At 37.8% G+C, this 20506-nt stretch overlaps 1 protein-coding gene across 2 annotated transcripts; it reads right to left on the reverse strand.

The window, feature by feature from the left end:
• Positions 1-246: 246 nt before the first annotated feature.
• On the reverse strand, positions 247-20172 carry LOC128534533 (protein NLRC3-like). 2 transcript variants are annotated; one of them, XM_053508998.1, is made up of 11 exons: positions 20150-20172; positions 19329-19535; positions 19048-19155; positions 16934-17050; positions 12218-12271; positions 9599-11365; positions 6148-6342; positions 4196-4369; positions 3736-3909; positions 1129-1302; positions 247-733 (listed from the first exon to the last, which is right to left on the reverse strand). In XM_053508998.1, exons 2-11 carry the CDS (start codon positions 19379-19381, stop codon positions 727-729), a joined length of 2823 nt encoding a protein of 940 aa, XP_053364973.1. In that variant the 5' UTR covers positions 19382-19535; positions 20150-20172; the 3' UTR covers positions 247-726. The 2 variants fall into 2 exon arrangements, with proteins under 2 accessions (XP_053364973.1, XP_053364974.1); XM_053508999.1 differs by lacking the exons at positions 247-733; positions 1129-1302 and having other exon boundaries at positions 3732-3909.
• Between the last annotated feature and the right edge of the window lie 334 nt (positions 20173-20506).

The raw sequence follows: 20506 nt of genomic DNA on the forward strand, positions 1-20506 counted from the left end.
CTTCAAAAAGTATTTATTAATGCAATTGTGCAAGTACTAAAAGATTAAAGAATTTTAGTTACGTAACCAACAAAACAGCTAAAATATTTAAGTGGGAATAAAATAAAATAAATCATAATGCCAAAAGTACTAATCACATGAACAGATAATTGTTGTATATAGAGATGGGAACTAAAGTGACTGTATGTATAGTAGGTGTACAAATGTATGTAGGTGCAAGTTGAAAGGTATTATTATTATTTTATTAAAAGATAATACATTAAATTTAAAGGACAGGATTTTGCAACATAAAATATCTGGGTCAAGCAAGTTTATAAATACTTTATATGTATATATGCTTATTAATATGAACATATATTTGATTTAACTGTAACTATTTGCCAAAATTAAAGTCCAAGTTATTCTATGCAACATTTTAAACATTAATCCATTAATTGTGCAATAAGTAGTGCTACTTACTTAAGGCCTGAAAAGGCTTAAACATTCAAAGTGTCAAATTCTAAATCATTTAAAGTGCTTCTTTAGTGGAGGGTATTCATAATCTGAGTGTGCAATTGTCTGATTGGCTTAAAATTACAGGAGGGTATGGGTCAATTGGTTAAAACATCAGCTATAATAATATATGTTTTTCCTCCCTGGATCAAATGGTAGATACTGTCTGTTCTTCGTTGTGCATGATGCAGGAACTCCGGAGTCTTCATCACACAAAGATGAAAGATGAATTAATCACACTCTGAATATAAGAGAAAAAATATCCATAAACTGGACTGTGGTACTTCATGACCAACGGCATGCAATTGGAGCTTTTTAAAATAATAAACACTACTGCTGTTGTTCTAGGATTATATGGCTGAGAAAAATGGTTTAAAGTGGCTGCTTGAATAGAATAAAAGTGGCATAAAAGAAACAGAGAAAAGCAGAGGTCATCTTGTTAAGACAAAAGCAGCAGTAAGAAGTCAGAGAAGAATTTTATATCAGCACACTTTACTGAACACAAAATAACATTAAAGACAATTGCTAGAAAAATTCAGATGTGATTGAAAGTAGTGAAATTTTCATATATTTCATAATATGGCAATCTGATATTTATTGGAACTATAGAGTATAATAAAAGAGATTATTACTCACCTCAGGGTCTGTAGTTGAAAACGTTCATCATCTTTAAAAGAAGAAAGCAGGTTCATTTTTGAGTCTCCTATGTTATTCCCTGACAGATCCAGGTCTCTCAGGTGTGAGTGGTTTGATCTCAGAGCTGAAGTCAGAGCAGCACAGCCTTCATCAGAGACACCACACTCTCTCAACCTGCAGATAGACAAGTGTTTACACAATGTGTGTTGTAGGGCAGTAGCTACTTCTGTGTTAGGTCTTTTAACACACATTGTTTAAATAATGTCCATGTTTTAAAACTAACAGCACTGAGAATGCTCAGCAGGGATCAAAGCAAGAAAACATATTTTTTCATTTAATGGGAACATTGGGCTAGGGTTGGGTTAGTGAGTAAGTCATTGTACATTGATTCATATGGGTTTAATAATCCACCAGCTTGAGAATTAAATATTATAATAAAAATATATATAAAAATAAAAAAATGGCAGGACGGCACAGTGGCTTAGTGGTTAACACTTTCAGGGACCAGATTTGATAAAATAATAATAATACTAATAAAAATAATTATGTTTCAGATGTTTTTAAGCAAATAATTGCAATATATTTAAGCCTGTGGGTTTACCCACTTACAATATTTATCACCAAACATGGAATAAAACATGACAATATTAAGACATTAATGAAGGAACTGCTGAGAAAAAAACATGGTTTTGATACTGTTTGTTCATTTTTTGCATTTTTTGGGTACCATTGCTTCTGCAATTCAAAGTTCAATTCACAGATCGTACCACTCACGCAACCTGTAAAGAGACAAAGTAAGACACTTCTCATCACCAACTTTTTATTTTGGTTTACAGTTGACTTCAAGATGTATTTTTAAAATAAGATTATTATCCAGAACCAAAATTTTAAATGGAAGAGATTAATGATGACTGTCAATGTCCCTCGGACTGGGGCCCCACGGAAGATCTCTCCTCGTGGGTTATCAATGATGCTAAGAATGGTAAAGAATCAGCCCAGAACTACACGAGGAGAGCTGGTCAATGCCATGACGAGAGCTGGGATCATCGTTTCCAAGGCTACTATCAGTAATACACTAAGACGTCATGGTTTAAAATCTTGCATCGCAAGACACGGTTCCCCTGCTTAAGTCAGCCCATGGTTTCCCTGTTTAAGTCAGCCCATGTCCATGTCCAGGCCAAGTTTGATGATCCAGAGGAGTCATGGGAGAAAGTCTTATGGTCAGTATCATCCCAATAATACCAAACCTACAGTGAAGCATGGGGCTGGAAGCATCATGCTCTGGGGATGTTTTTCTGCACAGGGGACAGGACGACTGCACTGTATTAAGGAGAGGATGAACGGGGCCATGTACTGTGACATATTGGGCAAAAACCTCCTTTCTTTAGTCAGAGCCTTAAAGATAGAATCATGGCTGGGCCAACATGACAATGACCTACAGCCAGGAAAATCAAGGAGTGGCCCGTAAGAAGCATATCAAGGTTCTGGTGTGGCCTAGCCAGTCTCCAGACCTAAATCCATTGGAAAATCTTTGAAGGGAGCTAAAAATCTGTGTTGCTCAGCGACAGCCTCAAAACCTGACAGATCTGGAGAAAATCCGTAAATCCCTCCTGCAGTGTGTGCAAACCTGATAAAGAACTACAGGAACCGTTTGACCTCTGTAATTGTTAACAAAGGCTTTTGTACCAAATATTATTTTTTTTTGACTCAAGTGATCAAATACTTATTTGACACAGTAATTCACAAATAAATTGTTAAAAAATAATACAATGTGATTTCCGGATTTTTCTTTTTAGATTCTGTCTTTAAAAATTGTAGACCCCTCTATGAGAACTTGCAAAATCACAGGGTATATATATATATATATATAGCTCCTAGTGCTGGGGAGGAATTGGACACAACATTTCTTTATAATACACGCAATAAAAATTAAATGATAAAGATGAAATTAATGAAATGGTTATAAATGTTTACTGTGACAGGCTGCATAAGTCTAAAGATAAAGTTTCAAAACTGCTTGTTTATGTACAGTAACAACCTCAGCAGCAACCCTGTTGTTTGTTCCAACCCCTCAGCATCCAGCATAGGCAGCTAATCACTACTACTATACTAATCACTGACCTGAACATCGGTCCTTATCTTCACCTGTTTCTCACTGATTCATGCCTGAAGTTAGATGGGTTTTTATGCCTAAATGATTCATTCGGTTACTGTGGCTTAACAAACAAAAAAACATGTACAGGTACAGAGCCTAGATACCTAAAGAACTGTTCCTCAATACAATAACTTCTGATTGTGTTGTGTTTGGGGCAAAGTGGCATCCATCTAAGAGAGATTGCAGAAAATATCAACCTCTCACTACAACACAGGACCAAATTCCCTGCAATGTCTGTGGAAGACTGTGCACCTCAGGGATAGGGCTGTGCTCCCACAATGCGAAGCCACACTAAGAGGAAGTAACTGCTGTGTAAGTTTATTTGATTATGTACAAGGTTTTATTAATTTTTTACACTAATAATTGACCTAACACCTCTGCTTCAGTCTCACTATTAGAGAATGTGTCTTACTAAGGAGCAGGTCATGTGACTCTCAGAGAGATGATTTTACCTCAGTTTCTCCAGTTTACAGTGAGGATTCTCCAGTACAGCACAGAGACACTTCACTCCTGAGTCTCCCACATTATTAAAGGACAGATCCAGTTCTCTCATGTGTGAGGGGTTTGATCTCAGAGCTGAAGTCAGAGCAGCACAGCCTTCATCTGAGACACCACACTTACGCAACCTGTAGAGAGACACAATGACACACTCTCAACAAGTTTTTACCTGGTTTAAGACTTCAATGATGTGTTAGTAAAATCAGTAATATTTTAACAATGTAACTAAATTAATTATACTGAATGTTTTATCTAGTCTATTGTACGGTGAGTGATAATAAATTATCAGCAACTGAAACTAAAAAGCGAACAGCAGACTTTTCGGATTGCTGTCTACCAGAGATTACTACAGGATATTAATGGACCTGTTTCAGTCTCACTATTAGAAAATGTGTCTCAGCGAGATTATCTTACCTCAGTGTCTCCAGTTTACAGTGAGGATTCTCTAGTACAGCAGAGAGACACTTCACTCCTGAGTCTCCTAATTCATTATTAGACAAAACCAGTTTCCTTAGGTGAGAGGGATTATTTTTCAGAGCTGAAGTCAGAGCAGCACAGCCCTCATCTGAGACACCACACTTATACAACCTGTAGAAAGACACACACTTTAACTATAGGATTTTATTTTGGTCAACTTGTGAAGATGATGTGTCCCTCTCACAAGGTATAATCACCATTTTTCTCTGGTGAAAGCAGAAATTGAACAGTGGGTGTGACTGGGTGAGAAATTGTGGGTATAGGATTGAAAAACTCAAAAGGAGGTGGTCACTGAAAGGCTAGCCAGTGCTGATGAAACAGCAATGTAGGTCCAGTGTAATCGACCAGGGTCACTTGAGGAAGTAACACGATTGGCTGAGGACCATCTGCCGGAAGTAGAAGTAACTTCTTCCCAATTCCCTTACTTACTTCCCCATCCTCCCATGCCTCTCTCCAAATCCAGGCACATGAACTTTCCCTTCCTTCTTCCCCATTTATATTTATTATCTTCTCCTTTGTGTTGTCTTCTCTAACCACCATTTACACAGGTGGAATACTCTGAGCCCACCATGAATTTCCCCCGCACAGAGGTCACCAAGGGTCAATCTGATTCTGATGTTACAATCAAGAAAGTTTTTGTTGTCTAAATTTGAAGCAATACCCAATACCTTATTGGCAGATTCTGAAGGGCTGTCACACACACGCGCTTTGTGACAGGCACTAGGACCCGGAAGTAGTACGGTCAAAACAGGAAGCATAAAAGAAGACAAGATGGCGCTTCACATCACTCAGTCATTGAGTTCGCCCGATGTTGGTTCAGATCGTCTGTCTGCTATTTTGTGAGTACTCACTTTCTTCCGTCTACTTTCTGATTCGAGTGTGTGTTTATAGGACGCGGGTTAAATTTGTGTTTTTCCCTTGCTCCCCTTTCGTGAGAGTCCTTAGACTAAGTCGCGTGGTTATCCTGCGTACTTGTTTGCTTCCGCGTTTGGGTTTACCTTTCACGCTACAAAGGGCTAACCGCTAAGTGCTAAGTCTTCTGATCATCCTGGTTAGTTTGTGACAAGGGCAAGCTTTCCAATAGCTGAAAATTGCCTTCACCAAAATACCTGTCCTAAAACATCCTGACCCAAACCAACTAACTGGAAAATGGCTACACTGGTGGACTGATTCAAGTTTTAGATAATGGCTCTTACAAATATTCACTGGAGTCTGAAACCCCTAAAAATGGCTTTGTAACCCATTCCAGACTGATGCATGTCAATTACTTTGTTTCTCATCTGTTCTTGAATTTCTTTAGATCATGGTATGATGTGTTGCTTTGCAAGTGTGCTTCACTTTGTCAGACAGGTTCTATTTAATTGATTTCTTCATTCAAATCTGGCCGTAATTAGGCCTTGGTGTGGAAAGTGAAATTCAATTTAACTTTTCAAAAAATTTGGTTAATCACAGTACATTCATGATTTTTTCAAATAATTACAAAATCATTATTCAAAAACTGCATACTGTATCCTGATATCATGTGAACTAGATGATTTTGTAAACTCTCACACAGAGTTAGTCAGGTCATGCACTTTTTATACATTCCCCAACTGACATTTGGTAACCAATGTTTCTTAGACACTTCAGCTGGTTTTAATGGAAAAAAAAATGGAAATATTTTTGTAGTTGTACTTCATTCTTTCTAACTTCCTGAACAAAACAAAAACAATCCACTCTCTACTGTTGCTCATAATTCATTAATTGTTTTAAAAGGTTTATTACGTACTAAGTTCTGGCTTTTCCCCCATGCTATGTCAAACACATGTCACTGTTGCCAGCACTTTGTTTAATAAGAAAGAATCCTGTGACTAGCTATTTTTTAGTAACTTTAATTGTAATGAGCTTACCACAGTGTCTCTACTTTACAGTGAGGATTCTCCAGTACAGCAGAGAGACTCTTTACACCTGAGTCTCCAAAATTATCACAGGATAGAGCTAGTGTTTTCACAGTCAGATGTAATTCTTTTAGGGCAGAGGTTTCTGAGCTGAGCACTGAGACCAGAGATAACCAACTTCTTGCTCCAATTGAATCACATCTGATACTTCAAAGGAAAAAAAAACATTTTTATTGTAAATTATCCAACAAATATTGTATATGTATAAACATCAGTTAGACAATTGAAGTGATTTAGTGCTGAAAAATTAAAGGCTGTGTTCCTTATTGCATTAATATGTGATGCATGTGATGCATCTGATATGGGATGCAATCATTTCACATATCTAAATATCATTCACTTTTAAATGTTACTGTAAAATTATTTGGCCTACCAGTAGCAAGGGGTACTCTCAAACTAGCTAACATCAGGTCATTTGTTTTAATAAGGTATATATTTTTAAAACTAATAATTCATTTACAGTTTATACATATCTCAGTGAGCAATTTGAAATAGCTTCAGTAGATAATTATATGGGCCTGTCGTATACAGTGGACCCTTGGCATTTGAATGTGTGACTTACAAAACCAAATTATTGACTAGATTTTGCTTCACCATGTGAAGCAGTTTTGGGATACAAGTGATCAAGCTGGTCGCACATACTTCCGGTTTAGTGTACTTCCGGTAGGTCAAAAAAACAACACTTATGATACCAAACCCTGAACCAGACACTGCAGTGCACAAAATATGACATACACAAAATATAATGTGTATGTGAATAGATGTATAGTCCCAAGGCCTGTATCACTGGTTTTATAAGCAAATCCAGAAACACAAAGCTGACAAAACACAGCCCTGTAATACTGTCCCAATGGTGAGAAATCAAATAAAATTTTGATGTATCCGCAAAAAGACAGAAGGATTTACAGTCTTAAGGGCAACCAGTCGTATGTGTATGGACAATGGAGCGTTGGCTTCCTGGCTTTTCTTAAAACATAGTCAGCTGACCTAACCCCCTGATTTGGAGAGAAAGTCCTGTAAGTAAAAACATAGAACCTGTGCCCCAGCCCTTGATGCCACTGCTACACCACTAAAGGTTCGAATAGCACATCTGAGTACTGCTGTCATTAATGAAACACTTTTTATTAAGGACCTGAACATGAAGAACACTGTGTGTTTTTGGACCTTGGACTCCGTGCTTCTCTCCAACTTGTTGAACCGCACTACACTGGTGGAGAATGCATGCAAACAACACCAGAAAAATATCTGGGGCATCTCCTTGAAACAAACATTCAACAACAGTCCCTACTAGAGAACTCTCATGCCTTTAGCATCAAGGAGTCAGAGAGGTGCCTTTGACTGACCCACACAGAGATACACAAGTAGCACCTGTTGGCTAAACTCATGGCGCACGATAACAGAGAAACATTTCTACGCACCTTTGAAAAGACATTGGAGCATGAACACTAGACTGAATAGGAGTGGAACAGCATTCTCATCTTCACAGGTGAGGCACAGTGTGCATATTTTTTCTATTTCTGATAACGATGCCGTAATAATCTACTCAAATTGAAGATTTTTGCATGCTATGGCCCTACCAGCACACAAGCCACGCTTGAGTTCCACAAATGAACATATGACTCACAGAGTGCACCTAGAACTGGATTGCCTGACCAAAATGGTTAAGTACCAGTATTACATCCTTCGAGGTTGGGAAGAGAGTTGAGATGGACTGTGTGGTTTCGTTTCCTCCCAGAGGAGTAAAAGGCAGTGGGCATGTGACAACTGGCAATGATGCGAGAGGTGCCAGTTAGCCAAGTGTTTTCTGGTAACACCCCAAGTATATAGGGCTAGTTTCCCAATATACTGGTAAGTGGTAACTAGCAGTTGTTCTGCCTAGTGCACCATCATGTGAACCACTGCCAGTTACCAGTGTGCATGGCAATCGATGGGAGGTTCCAGCTGCATGCAACGTAGACAAAGACCATAGGGGTAAATACAATCTAAAAGCCAGTATTATTCATGATCTGCCTGTCTCTTTACTCTTAGGTCATGACTGGCCTGGTTTACAGGTTTACTGGTTTAACAAAGAAGAGCATGCATGGAGGACGCATTATGACATGGACAACGAGGCAGAAGGTAAGGGCTAATAATCCCTCTAATCTGTTTCTCTTGCTGTCTCAGCAATTCAGGATAACCCTCACCAACATTGCTGAAAACAGGTGTTTGGGATCAAGGGTGAATCTGACACACCACAACATCCCCAGCCCGCTTCCCACTTCCTAGTGTGGAATAGATTGTTATATTACCACACACTGAGACGAGGTAAGCCGTGCAACCTCCTTGTAATGCCACAAGCCAGGGTGGACACAGTTATGCACCTGGCACATTCCATACCATTTAGAGGGCACATGGGAGCAAAGAATACCATCGGATGGATATTGTTGGCCCCCTCCCATAATTTGCAAAAGGACATGAATTCATCTTGGTAATAGTTGGGTAATGCTATTGCCCAATATCCTCAAGCAGTGACGTTATAGAATATCACGTCAAAGAATATTGCTAGCGAACTGATACAGCTCTTCAGCTGCACTAAACGGCCGAAGGATATCTTTATGGACAAAGGTCAAAGTTAATGTTTGATGTGTGTCTGCTGTTGCAAATAAAGAATATCTGCACCTCAGTGTACCACCACATGCTGAAAAGATTGCTGCAGCAAGTGGTAGAAGAGGGATGGGTGAAACTCATCAATATTATCCTGCGCATGCTCTTTACAGTAAAATAACCTCCTCAAGCCACTACTGGTTTCACTCCCTATGAACTGCTATTCGGACGGTGGCCCTGCAGTCTGCTAGATTTAGCAAAAGAGGCCTAAAAGGAGCAGCCATCACCCCTCAGATCAGTAAATAAATATGTTAAAGATTTGCAAATCAATATTAATCGTGTTCTTCCTATTGTCAGGCAGCACATGCAAAAAGCTCAGGGTGAGCAGAAGAAAGCCTATAATCAGCCTGTGCAGTCCCACGAGTTCCACCTGTAAATTCCTAGGCTGCTGGCAAGGACCTTTCACTGTAGTGTAAAGACTGGGACCAGTGAAATACAGACTTCAAAAACAGGGTAAGCGCACAAGCAATGAGCTATTGTATGTCAAACTAATTTGCAAAAGAGGTAGATCGATCTATTGCCATGCATCTCAGCTCCTGCCTCTCTTTCGTGTGCCAAGCCAGCCGATGTACTGGTACAAAGTGGGGCCCTGGAAGCCCACCATCATGCCACAAATGCTGAAGTCAAAAGCATGCTGTGTCATTGGCATCTAAGAGCAATCTATTTGCTTTAACTACACCGCTTATTACCCTCCAAAAAAAGTTTTTTTTAGTTTCTCTCTTTCTAACATGGTAGAACAATTATTTTCAGCTTGACTTACATTGCTTTTCTTGATGCTGCAATAACAGGCATCACCTTCAAAAGAACAGATTCTGGTATCTTATCTGTACTAATATATTTATTCAGGTCAAATTCTTCCAGCTCCTGTGCTGATGTTAGTAACACAAACACCAGGGCAGACCACTGTGAAGAAGAGAGTTCACTTTGTTTTCCAGATTTCAGGTAGCGTTGGATTTCATCCACTAGAGAATTATCTCCCAGTTCATTGAGGCAGTAGAACAGATTAATGGATTTATCTGTAGGAAGATCCCTACTGATTTTTATCTTAATGTACTGAACTGTTTCCTCTATCTTGTGGAAATTACTTCCTGTTTGTGTTACTATGGCCTGTAAGAGATTCTCACTGGACTTCAGGGCGAGACCCAACAGAAAGCGGAGGAAAAGATTCAGATGTCCAGTCCGACTTTCTAAAGCTTGATCTATAGCACACTTATGTACATCTGAGATCCACCGTTCAGAGAACTGATACTGATTAAGAACATTTCTCTCTTGCATGACAAATGTCAGGTGCACATACAGAGCTGCGAGGTGTTCCTGAATACTCAGATGAACAAAGCAGTACACTTTACTCTGGTGAAGCCCAAACTCCTCTCTGAAGATCTGCGTACACACACCTGAGTACACTGCTGCTTCTCTCACATCAATGCCACACTCTCTCAGGTCTTCCTCATAAAAGATCAGGTTGGCTTTCCTCAGCTGCTCAAAAGCCAATTTTCCCAGTTTAAAAATAATTACATCATCTTCCTGCTTTTTTGGATACTTTTCTCTTATGATGTTTATATGTATAATGAGGAAGTGTGTGTACATTTGAGTCAGAGTCTTGGGGATCTCCCCACTCTTTGCTTCACCCAACATTTTCTCTAGAACAGCAGCTGAAATCCAGCAAAAGACTGGGATGTGGCACATAATGTAGAGGCTTCTTAATGACTTCAGGTGTGTGATGATGTTATTGGCCAGGCTCTGATCACTGATCCTCTTCCTGAAGTACTCCTCCTTCTGTGGGTCATTGAACCCTCGTACCTCTGTGACTCGATGGACACACTCAGAGGGGATTTGATCAGCTGCTGCTGGTCGGGAGGTGATCCATATGAGAGCAGAGGGAAGCAGATTCCCTTTGACCAGGTTTATCAGCAACACAGGCACTGATGCAGATTCAGTTACATCACACACACTCACTGTGTTCTGGAAATCTAGAGGAAAATGACACTCATCCAATCCATCAAAAATAAATAGGACCTTTTCCAAATTGGACATTTCTTTTTCTTTTGTTTCTTTAAAAAAGACATGAAGGAGCTCCATCAGACTCATTTTCTGGTCCTTTATCAAATTTAGGTCTCTGAAAGGAAGCGGAAATATGAAGTGGATGTCCTGATTTGCTTTCCCTCCAGCCCAGTCCAGAATAAACTTTTGCACAGAGACAGTTTTTCCGATGCCAGCGACTCCCTTTGTCAGCACAGATCTGATGGGTTCGTCTTGTTCAGATAAGGGCTTAAAGATGTCATTGCATTTGATTGATGTTTCCTTTGTTGTTATTCTCCTGAACGCTGCTTCAATCTGTCTCACCTCATGTTCATTATTGACGTCACCACTGTCTCCCTCTGTAATGTAGAGCTCTGTGTAGATCTCATTTAGGGGTGTTCGCTTTCCCGGGTTTATTATCACTCCATTCACACACTGAAACTTGTTCATCAGATTTAATTTGAACTTTTTCTGGAATTTGTCTACAGCAGCAGATTTTGGGTCGTGCCTGTAAGAAGAAAAAAATATGTAGTGAGATATGGGTTCCAATAATTAAGTTTTCTTAAGATTGCAAGACTGCTTTTTATTATTTCCCCACTATGTGTTAGTTTAAGTATGTGTGCAAAGGCGGGTAGTAACGAGTTACATTTAGCCTGTTACATTTACATAAAAAAAAATAACTTCTATGAGTAGTTTTACTGCACCATACTACTTACTTTTACTTCAGTAGATTTGTGAAAAGAAACGCTATTCTTACTTCAGTAGACTACACTAGACTCATTACTTTTTTAACCATTTATTCTTCACATGCAGCTGGTGGATCTACCACCTGACTATTTTACCAATCAGATAAACAATAATCACATGATTCCGTTTGACCAATCAGGTTAGACGGTATTGTTGGAAAAAATCAGCTGAAAACAAAAAAAAAATCATCCTACCTGAATCTGTCCTACATACAGTACGCTTACTGCGCATGCACAAACAAAAGTTTCCACATCTTTTCTCTAATTTTGCGGAACGCCCATAAATCCATGCTGCTACTAGTGGGATCTTGCGGTTAGTGTACAATCTTGTGGTGAGTATAGAATGCTTTTTTCATGTTTGTGTGATAATATGTTAACTTTAATTGTACATATAATGTTACTTTCCCAGTCTATGAATATATAAGTATATAGTATTTCACTACCGAATTAATCACCAACACAGGTTTTATATTTTTATGCATCCCAAAAAATATGATGCATACAGGCTTACAGGCTAATCTATTCACGTCTCACTGTGTTTTCACTGATCTAATCTCTCAGTAGGAAATAGCAGCAGATTTACTGTATAATATATTGTCTTGTTGATTTCTTACTCTGCATCGGCGATGATGTTCTCCTCTATTCTTTCCCCTGTCTTATGTATCGCACTGTAAACAAGAAAAAATATAGCTGTTAATTATTTTTCAACAAAAGACAACTATTTAAGACAACTTGTTTGTTGGCGACAACCATGTTCACCAGAACAAACACACACCTTCCCTTTTCACAAGAAGAGCCATTACCTCCTCCCAGTACAATATACAGTATGTACAGTCTTATGTTAGCAGATATTGGATCAACTGAATATAATGCAAACATTTGAGATAATTTATACTTATATATGGAACTTAGTAGTGCATTCTAGAAAAGAAAAACTGACGTTTTGTTGATAGAAAAAACAGCGTGCCCTCTCAACAAAATCAGAAAGACACTGATTCAACAAGGAACAGTTGCGATTTTTTACCAATGATGTGCAAATGGACAAAGAAATAACTATCAGATGCGCAAAGGCATACCATGTCCCCACTAGCTGTCTCCAATCCTGCACCACACATGTGTTCCCATTATTACAAGATGCAAACTCATCTAAGCCATATTCATTGACTCACATATGAGCGCAAAACCTATTTGTGGAAAACCACCAGCAGTTGATAAATACAGAGATGAGTTAGGTATCACCATCAGTGACAGGATTGGAAATAATGACACCAGAAATCAACTAGGTCTCAACCCAATATATCACATCCATCAAATAAAATGGTTTGGGCACATGTCAAGAGTGTCACTACACTTAATCCTAGTTTGAGCGCTTACTGCACACCATTATGGCTGCAGAGACAGAGGACATTCCAGGAAAACTTGCATGGGTGGTTTAAGCAGTCTCTCACAGAGCACTTTTTTATGAACTGTAAACTCTAATTATCAAAATTTAAGCAAACAAACAAAAAGCTTGAGCTATTTCACTTTAAGTGTAATGAACCTAGAATATGTGATAGATTCCCTTTTTAAAGTAAATTATACTAAAAAATAAAAGAAAACATTTTCCACAATATTGTAATTGTCTCAATCTAAGTTGATGTTCTCTAATGCAGGTTTTTTCATGTCTGACAAACGTTGCTGCTCCACCTTGACTTCTGCTTCTGTGAAGGCCTTTCCTGATGCATGTACAGTAATCCTGAGATGCATCTTGTATTTAGTGGATAAATGACTGCAAAAGTGCTAGAAGGAGAAAGACAAATGATTACTTTAGGTCCTGGTGGCCTGCAGGTAGCTTGCTAGAAATTTACCCACTGTGGGATAAATAAAGGTATAAAGACACCGTTCTTTAGCCTGTTGGTCCTGGATTGAATTCTAGATAGGTCTGCCTGATGGCTGTTTTATAAACAGTTTACATGCTAATTAATTGCAATCTGTGGTGATGACATATGACCATAAACCTTCCTCTTATGTTAGCTTTCTGTTACTATCTCTTTTCTTAACGGCACTGATGCTCTATGTGTTGCTGATGGTGTGGAACAGTGCTACGTGAACTCTGCAGCTGTCTGACCAAGGCTGCAGCGGCTGGGTCCCGGGGCACCCGTTCCCTTCGCTCAATGTGTACCTTGACAAGGGAACTTCCTAACTCCTCAAGAAACATTCCCTGCTATTTTTTTTCTGGTTGAGTTCCACCCTAGGTGAATGTGGGTACACAACACAAATGCATTGTATGCAGACACATCTAGAATGTTATAAAACACAACCATTGGCCAGTTCCTGGTCATTCTCTGGCAAGTGTAGGTGGCAGTCAACTTGCCCAGGTAGTCCACTTCACCTTTTTTTTTCATTATAGTCCAAGATAATTATGAGCTTTTTGTCACTTGCTGATGACACAGCTGCATCTTTGTGAAAAGTGGACATAAGTATCACACTCTGCTGTTTTTTGCACAATATGAAACAGCCATGGTAGTGTCAGCAAAAGCAAATTTTGAAAAAAGTGGAGCCCTGTCCTTCACCAGCAAAATTTTGGCAGCTAGCTCAGGTTAATTTTTTTTTTTTTTTTTTACTGTGCCCATCATGGTAAGTGTCCACCTAAGAAGTTCTTGTCCAAGGTCATAGCTGGTAAGTAAATTGTTTCATGTGATATTGTGACTCCGAGTCCAGTAGTCATATCGAGGACTACACGTTTTCCTTGTTTTTTCTCAGGAATGCCACTTGCATGTTTGCCTGTGTAAATCTGCAGATTTCATGCAGAGCTGGTTTTTGCATCACAGCCTGCCCAAATTTTATGCCGTATTCCCCTGGATTACTAGGCATGTACTGCCGGAAAGGTCATTTTCCACAGAAAGGGACAAAACATTTATCTACTGTTACCTCTAGCCCTGGGTTGAACATCAGTGGAAGGAGCTCCACCAACCTTTCCCAGACATCCCTGATGGGAGCAAGTTTGTGAGATTTTTCTTAAGTTTCTCTGTTTTTAAATCTAGGGACTCTTGATATCATTTGAAATAACTGTAGTGACATTGTTGCCCGGAAAATATTTCTGCCTGCCGACGCATCCCAGAGACTGTCAGTGGCCTCATTGCTGGATTTGTAAACACCAGCAAGAAGAAGAACACCAATATAGGCATCCAGGTATTCCTCATCAATGTCATTCTACATGTCGCCATGAACCTTTTTTCCTTTAAGGCTTATCATAGCAATCATGACTTTCTTTAGTGACGATGGCATAAACAGATCAAAACATGTCTTGATGTCACTTACTCTCGTCACAGAAAACCTTGTGATTCCAGGGGTCATTTTGATGCTATTACATGTCTGAATATGTCTGTCTTTGTTTTTTTTTTTTTTTTTTTTTTCAAGCAAAGAGAAAAGTCCCTCAAAGGCTGTTTATGATTTTCGTTTTGACCCTAAGTACTGTTTTATAACCTTAAATTATATCTGGGTCAAAACTGACCCTACCAACACAAAGGTAATAATTTTCAACAGAGCATTTTAAAATTTAGTACTATATATATTTTTTATTATTATTATTTTAATTCAATACAGATTCCTGACAAAGTCAAAAAGCCATGATGCAATAAACAAAGTTTTATTTATTTAAAAAGTAAAACGGGTCGGTGCTGACCTTAACACAAGAGGAAGGTTAAACACTGTATATGGAATGTGTCCTGTAAGGCTGGGAATTTGTTGGCAATAATGAACTCACAGTTAGTTATGCACCCAGTCAGGAAGCTATCCATAGTGCATCTGATTTGTGAAGGGAGACCAAATGTCTCAAGTCCGCTCTGAGAAGAATTGTTGATAAATAAATTTTACCCATGATGTAATGTGAAGGGACCAAGTTGGTAAGGTGAGGAAATAAATACAGTACTTGCAGCTTTCTCCACAGCATGAATTAAAACTCATACTGTACATCCACACCCGAGATCAGTTGCTATCAAAGCCTCATTTCATTTACGCATTCTTGTTAGAGATTTTTTAACTTGCTAGCCCTGCCTCTGTTTATACGCCGTGTCCGTCTGTCTCGCTTTCTCTCAGGTACAGAGATCCATGTCTTTTTTGGTGATCAGGGACTTTGCTGCTGTAGGGTTTTAAGTTCTGTGCAGTTTGTAATTTGTAAAAGTTCTTGTTGACTGTAATGAATGCTTGCACTTGTTTACATGTCTAGCAAGAAGATATTAATTAAAAGAGCAAGAAAGCAGCTCGGAAAAGGCTTCAATGTTCCAATTTGACCTGTACCACAGTTTTTATAAATATGCACATTTAGTTATTTTTAAAGGACAGCCTAATGCACAGCAACACAAAGCAATGAAGAATCACATATTCTGTGTAATGCTCAATATATAAAGGTAAACTGCAGCCCAATACGTGTAGCCTTGTGTTATAAGAAGGCCAGTCATGTTATCTAATACTGTAATGAATATGACTCTAGTCCTTGTTTTACAGCCATAAAAGCATCAGGAATGACTAGCTTTTAGTCTAATTTCATCCTTTTCAGACACATTTAAAAAGAGATCCAAGATAACGGCAGAACAGATGTGTCTGTGCATGCAATTCTAGTCCCTTATTTATTCCCCTATAAAGCATGAGACAATGGAGGCAAAATTTGATCAGCTTTGTTAAAGGCCTGCCAAAAAACAAATATAGAAAAATAAATAAAAAACAAACAAACAAAAAAATCTAATATTTTGTGTGCACATATGTACATTTGTGTGTAAATGTACATACTGGTGACACATCTGAATGTATTAAATTATAAAAAAGTTATTTTGCATAATAGGTCTTTTTTAAAGACAGTGTTGATTTTTTTTTTTACACTATTTAAATATAAAGTAAAAGTACTTCATTATCACCAAACTATTATCACTAAAAACCAAACTAGCTTGCTATAAATATTGTATCATACCTATCAAAACTCTTGTGGTCTGTGGTCTAGCCTGCAATAACTGGGCATACATTAGCCTGAAAAGTATTTGGACATTTAAACTGCACTTATAAATGTATGCATTTAAAGCTATTATAAAACCATATGCCAAACCAAGTATCATTTATTTTACAATGATAGGGCAAATAAATGACTGTGCTACTGACCAGAAGATTCCAGGTTCAGACCACAGCACCACCACCGTTGCCACTGCTGGGCTCTTGAGTAAGGCTTAATCCTCACTTTTAAACCCTCAACTGCTCAGATTTATAAACACAAGAGTATCTACCAAATGCTGTAAATGTAGTCTGCCAACGTTTTATTTAATTTAACTGAGACAATGACATTACCAGTAATGAAATATTACCTATGTAGAATTGAGGAATCTTCATCTTTAAACTTGAAGGGTGTATTCATAGACTGATTACTTTTCATGGTGATACAGCTTAGTGCCGGTGACTCTGAACCTTTCTCCTGGACTTCACTGTAAAACAATATTGAAAGTGATTAAGTCATTTTTTTATGCTAAATAATGACTGTTATAATTTAATCGATAACAGAACCGTTCTATGAGTAATTTTTGTCATACTGTATGCACTCATTAAAAACACTATACACATTGTAGTTTCCCTTCACTTGAATTAAGAGCATTCCAAACCTTTTATCACACTGAAAGTAAAGCTTGCCCATGGGCTTCTTTGGAAACAGCAGGAATTAACTACATTATCACTACTTTTTCTTTACACTATGTATCTAAATATGCAGCTCTAAAATAATTGCATACATGCTTAGAGGATGAGAGATTCATTAAAACATAACTTGTATTGATATTTATTGCTCAACTAAACAATTTTAATCCTGCATTTTGTTTAATCCCCTAACTGGATTAAATATTAATTATTTATGGATTAGTATTAGGTTTGAGTACTTAAAGGCAGCAAAATGCTGTTAGGTAATTCCATACACTTACAGTTCTGTTAAGCAATATAAATATATAAAGAATATGAATAATGATGCACAACTAATTTTTTTCTTTTTTTTTTATAGAAATCAACACCAACTAATCAATGAGAAAAATTAGCAAATACCATAAAGATTTCCTATTCATGAGCCATTTCTTGGAACTACAGTAATTGCCAGGTTGTTTTCAAGTTCAGACAGAACAGCGTGTCCTTGTGTACACAGAGAAGCCTTGTTTTTTTCAGACTGTGACACTAACTTTATTAGCATAAGACGTGGTTCACATAGCAAATAAGATGCTTGTTTTTTTAAGGAATTGGACAGACATTAGCTAACAAACATATTACAAAACAACATGTCAAAAAAAATCTTCTGCTTGGTGTGCAGGAATAATCAATAACAGAATGACAGAATTAGTTGCCAACAAATTTAAATTTTCAATTAATTAGTGGTTACATTGTTGTGCATAGTTTTCATGCTGTGGAGCTGAATTTAACATCTTTTTTCCCTGGATGTGATTATAGAAGTAGCTAAGGATTGAACCAAAAAATTAAAATTCTGGTGGTTATTTCAAAACAATTACATCTAAACACATCAATAGTCTGTGATCGTTTTACCCTTGACAAGGGAAAGAAAACGACCTTGTGAAACATCTGTAAAGTGGACCTTACTTACAGTAGCACTGGACAGCAGCTGTTATACATGAACATTTGAAGATTATTTAGATTGAATACAGTGATACAATGATACAGAGTCAGGCTTGTCTTGGTAAGATAGTAGCTTCTTAACTGGTTAGCTACATATAGGCAGAGCTCATAGCTATACTGTAGCTTGCATGGATTCAAGAATCCAGAACAAACACAGGGTTTGGTTGTAGGTTTTAAATAGCATGTTTGAGTTTAAAACAATTGTTTAGTTTTTTTTTAAGTCTGTCTTAAATCAAAATTGAGGCACAAAGGTCTCTGTTGTTAGAAGTTTCCTGCTCTGCACACCAACCATGAAGTTTGTTACCCATTGAGACTGAATTCCACAACCCTTGTACCAAGCAAACATGCATTTCAAAGTTCAGCTGAGAATCCAGTTGGTGCCTTTTAAAGGTTTGGTGTAATTCCATTTCACCATACAGCTAGTTCTGATTAGCCATATGGCTTACTATGGTTAAATACACCTCATTTTAGATTTTAAACATAAAATATCTGAACAATCCCATTAAAAGAGTAATGGTACTCTTTTGCATAGCTATTTATTTTGTTTATATTATTAATAAATGACATTTTAATTGACATACTCATCTTTGTTGTCTTGACTGTTAGTGAGCACATGTCTAAAACAAATCCTTTTTTTTTTTTTTTTTTGCAATCCAGTTATTCGCTTCAAGAGTCGATAGATTAATCAACTAGTTGTTAACTGCACCCCTATTGGACACACAATAGCGGCTTCCATAAAGATTACAGTTACAGTTTTATCTCTATTCTCTAACTGTGACTTCAGCAGGTGACACTAAAAGTGAGGAGACGTTACCTGTGTAGAGGTGAGGAGTCTCCACCTTTGAACCTCACAGGAGGATCCATAGACTGATCAGTCTTTATGGAGATACAGCTTGGTGCTGATGTCTTTCCCTGAAGTTTACTGCACAACGTTATAGACAGGCCTTTAGAGATTTATACACACTTTTTGTGCATACACACAACATTTTGATGACAAGTTGTGACTGTTAACCTTATATATATATATATATATATATATATATATATACCTGTATATACTTTATTTGTAAAAAACTCATTTATTTGTACAATTACCATTTTTTTGAGGGTGGGGCCACATTATCTTTGTCCAGATCAGGAGTCTCCATCTTTGAATATAAGTAAAGTTTTCACAAACATGCAGCTGATTCCTGACTTTGACTCCTAAATGTGAGATGACTTTCTCACATTCTCATCACTAAATCATTTATTTGCCTATTTTAATCATCAGGGATCAGGGGCACAATGAATCTGGAGCTAATCCTAAAACACACACAGAGAGAGAGAGAGAGAGAGAGACAGAAGCACACAATAACACATTAACATTTTACACAGCTTTTACCTGATAAGAAAAAAGGAATCCATCAATGATTAATAAGCGATTATGAGTTTGTGGTGGGATAAAAAGCACCTTGAGATGCAGTTTGATGTCTTTGATGTTTTTTTGGTTTATAATTTGCATGACACTGAAACAAAAAGTCCGATATGCCAGCTGTTTTTTTCCCCGCACCATCCTCACCCTCCTTAAGTTTGTTTTTGTTTTTGGCGGGAAACAAAATCTCCGCTTCTACTTTCAGTTTGCTCTCGCCTCAGTTTTCCCCGCGGTGATTGTAATTCAAAACAGAGAAGGCGCAGGATCGGGTCCACTCCGGTATCGGACACGGACACACACACACACACACACACACACGAGACCCGGGGCAGTAAAACGAGACCAATTAGACTGATCAGAATCTGGACCTGACCCGACACGAAGCCGTAAGGATCTCTAACCTGTACCTTACTACAGCTGATCTTATATTTTAGTTTTATTTTCAATATATACACTTTCTTTTTATATAAACTCATTTAGTCTATAATACTGTAAAATCACTCACCTACAGTCTCTGTTAAAGTGTTTGTTAACTGACCACGGGATTTACGGAAAGCTGAAGGAGGAGAAACAGCTTCACTAACAAGTGTAATTCATTACGAATGATGAGTCGTTTGGGAATGAGTCGACTCCTTGATTCGTTTTTTTTTTTTTGTAAACTCGTGAGAGACAAAAAGATAGAACCAATCCTTATTTTTTTCTTTTCTTTTTTCTTAATTTTAAGCTTTACATAGCCTTCCTCAGTGTTTTAGACAAATGATTAAGTAGCAGCTCTGCCTGTGGATTTATTTATTTATTTATTTATTTATTTATTTATTTTAGACAAACTGAGTTATCTCCTTGAAATCTCATTTTAAATGAA

This window comes from Clarias gariepinus, chromosome 12 (assembly GCF_024256425.1).
Source record: "Clarias gariepinus isolate MV-2021 ecotype Netherlands chromosome 12, CGAR_prim_01v2, whole genome shotgun sequence".
NCBI classification, from domain to species: Eukaryota; Metazoa; Chordata; class Actinopteri; order Siluriformes; family Clariidae; genus Clarias; species Clarias gariepinus.

Bases quoted from the DNA above. Each gene is read 5' to 3' on its own strand.
- LOC128534533 (XM_053508998.1), bottom strand. From the start codon at position 19,381: ATGGAGACTCCTGATCTGGACAAAGATAATGTGGCCCCACCCTCAAAA. The intron at 17,051-19,047 runs GTAACGTCTCCT...ATTGTTTTACAG, and splicing joins GACTCCTCACCTCTACACAG to TGAAGTCCAGGAGAAAGGTT. The intron at 12,272-16,933 runs GTAATATTTCAT...TCTTGTTTACAG, and splicing joins GATTCCTCAATTCTACATAG to TGCGATACATAAGACAGGGG.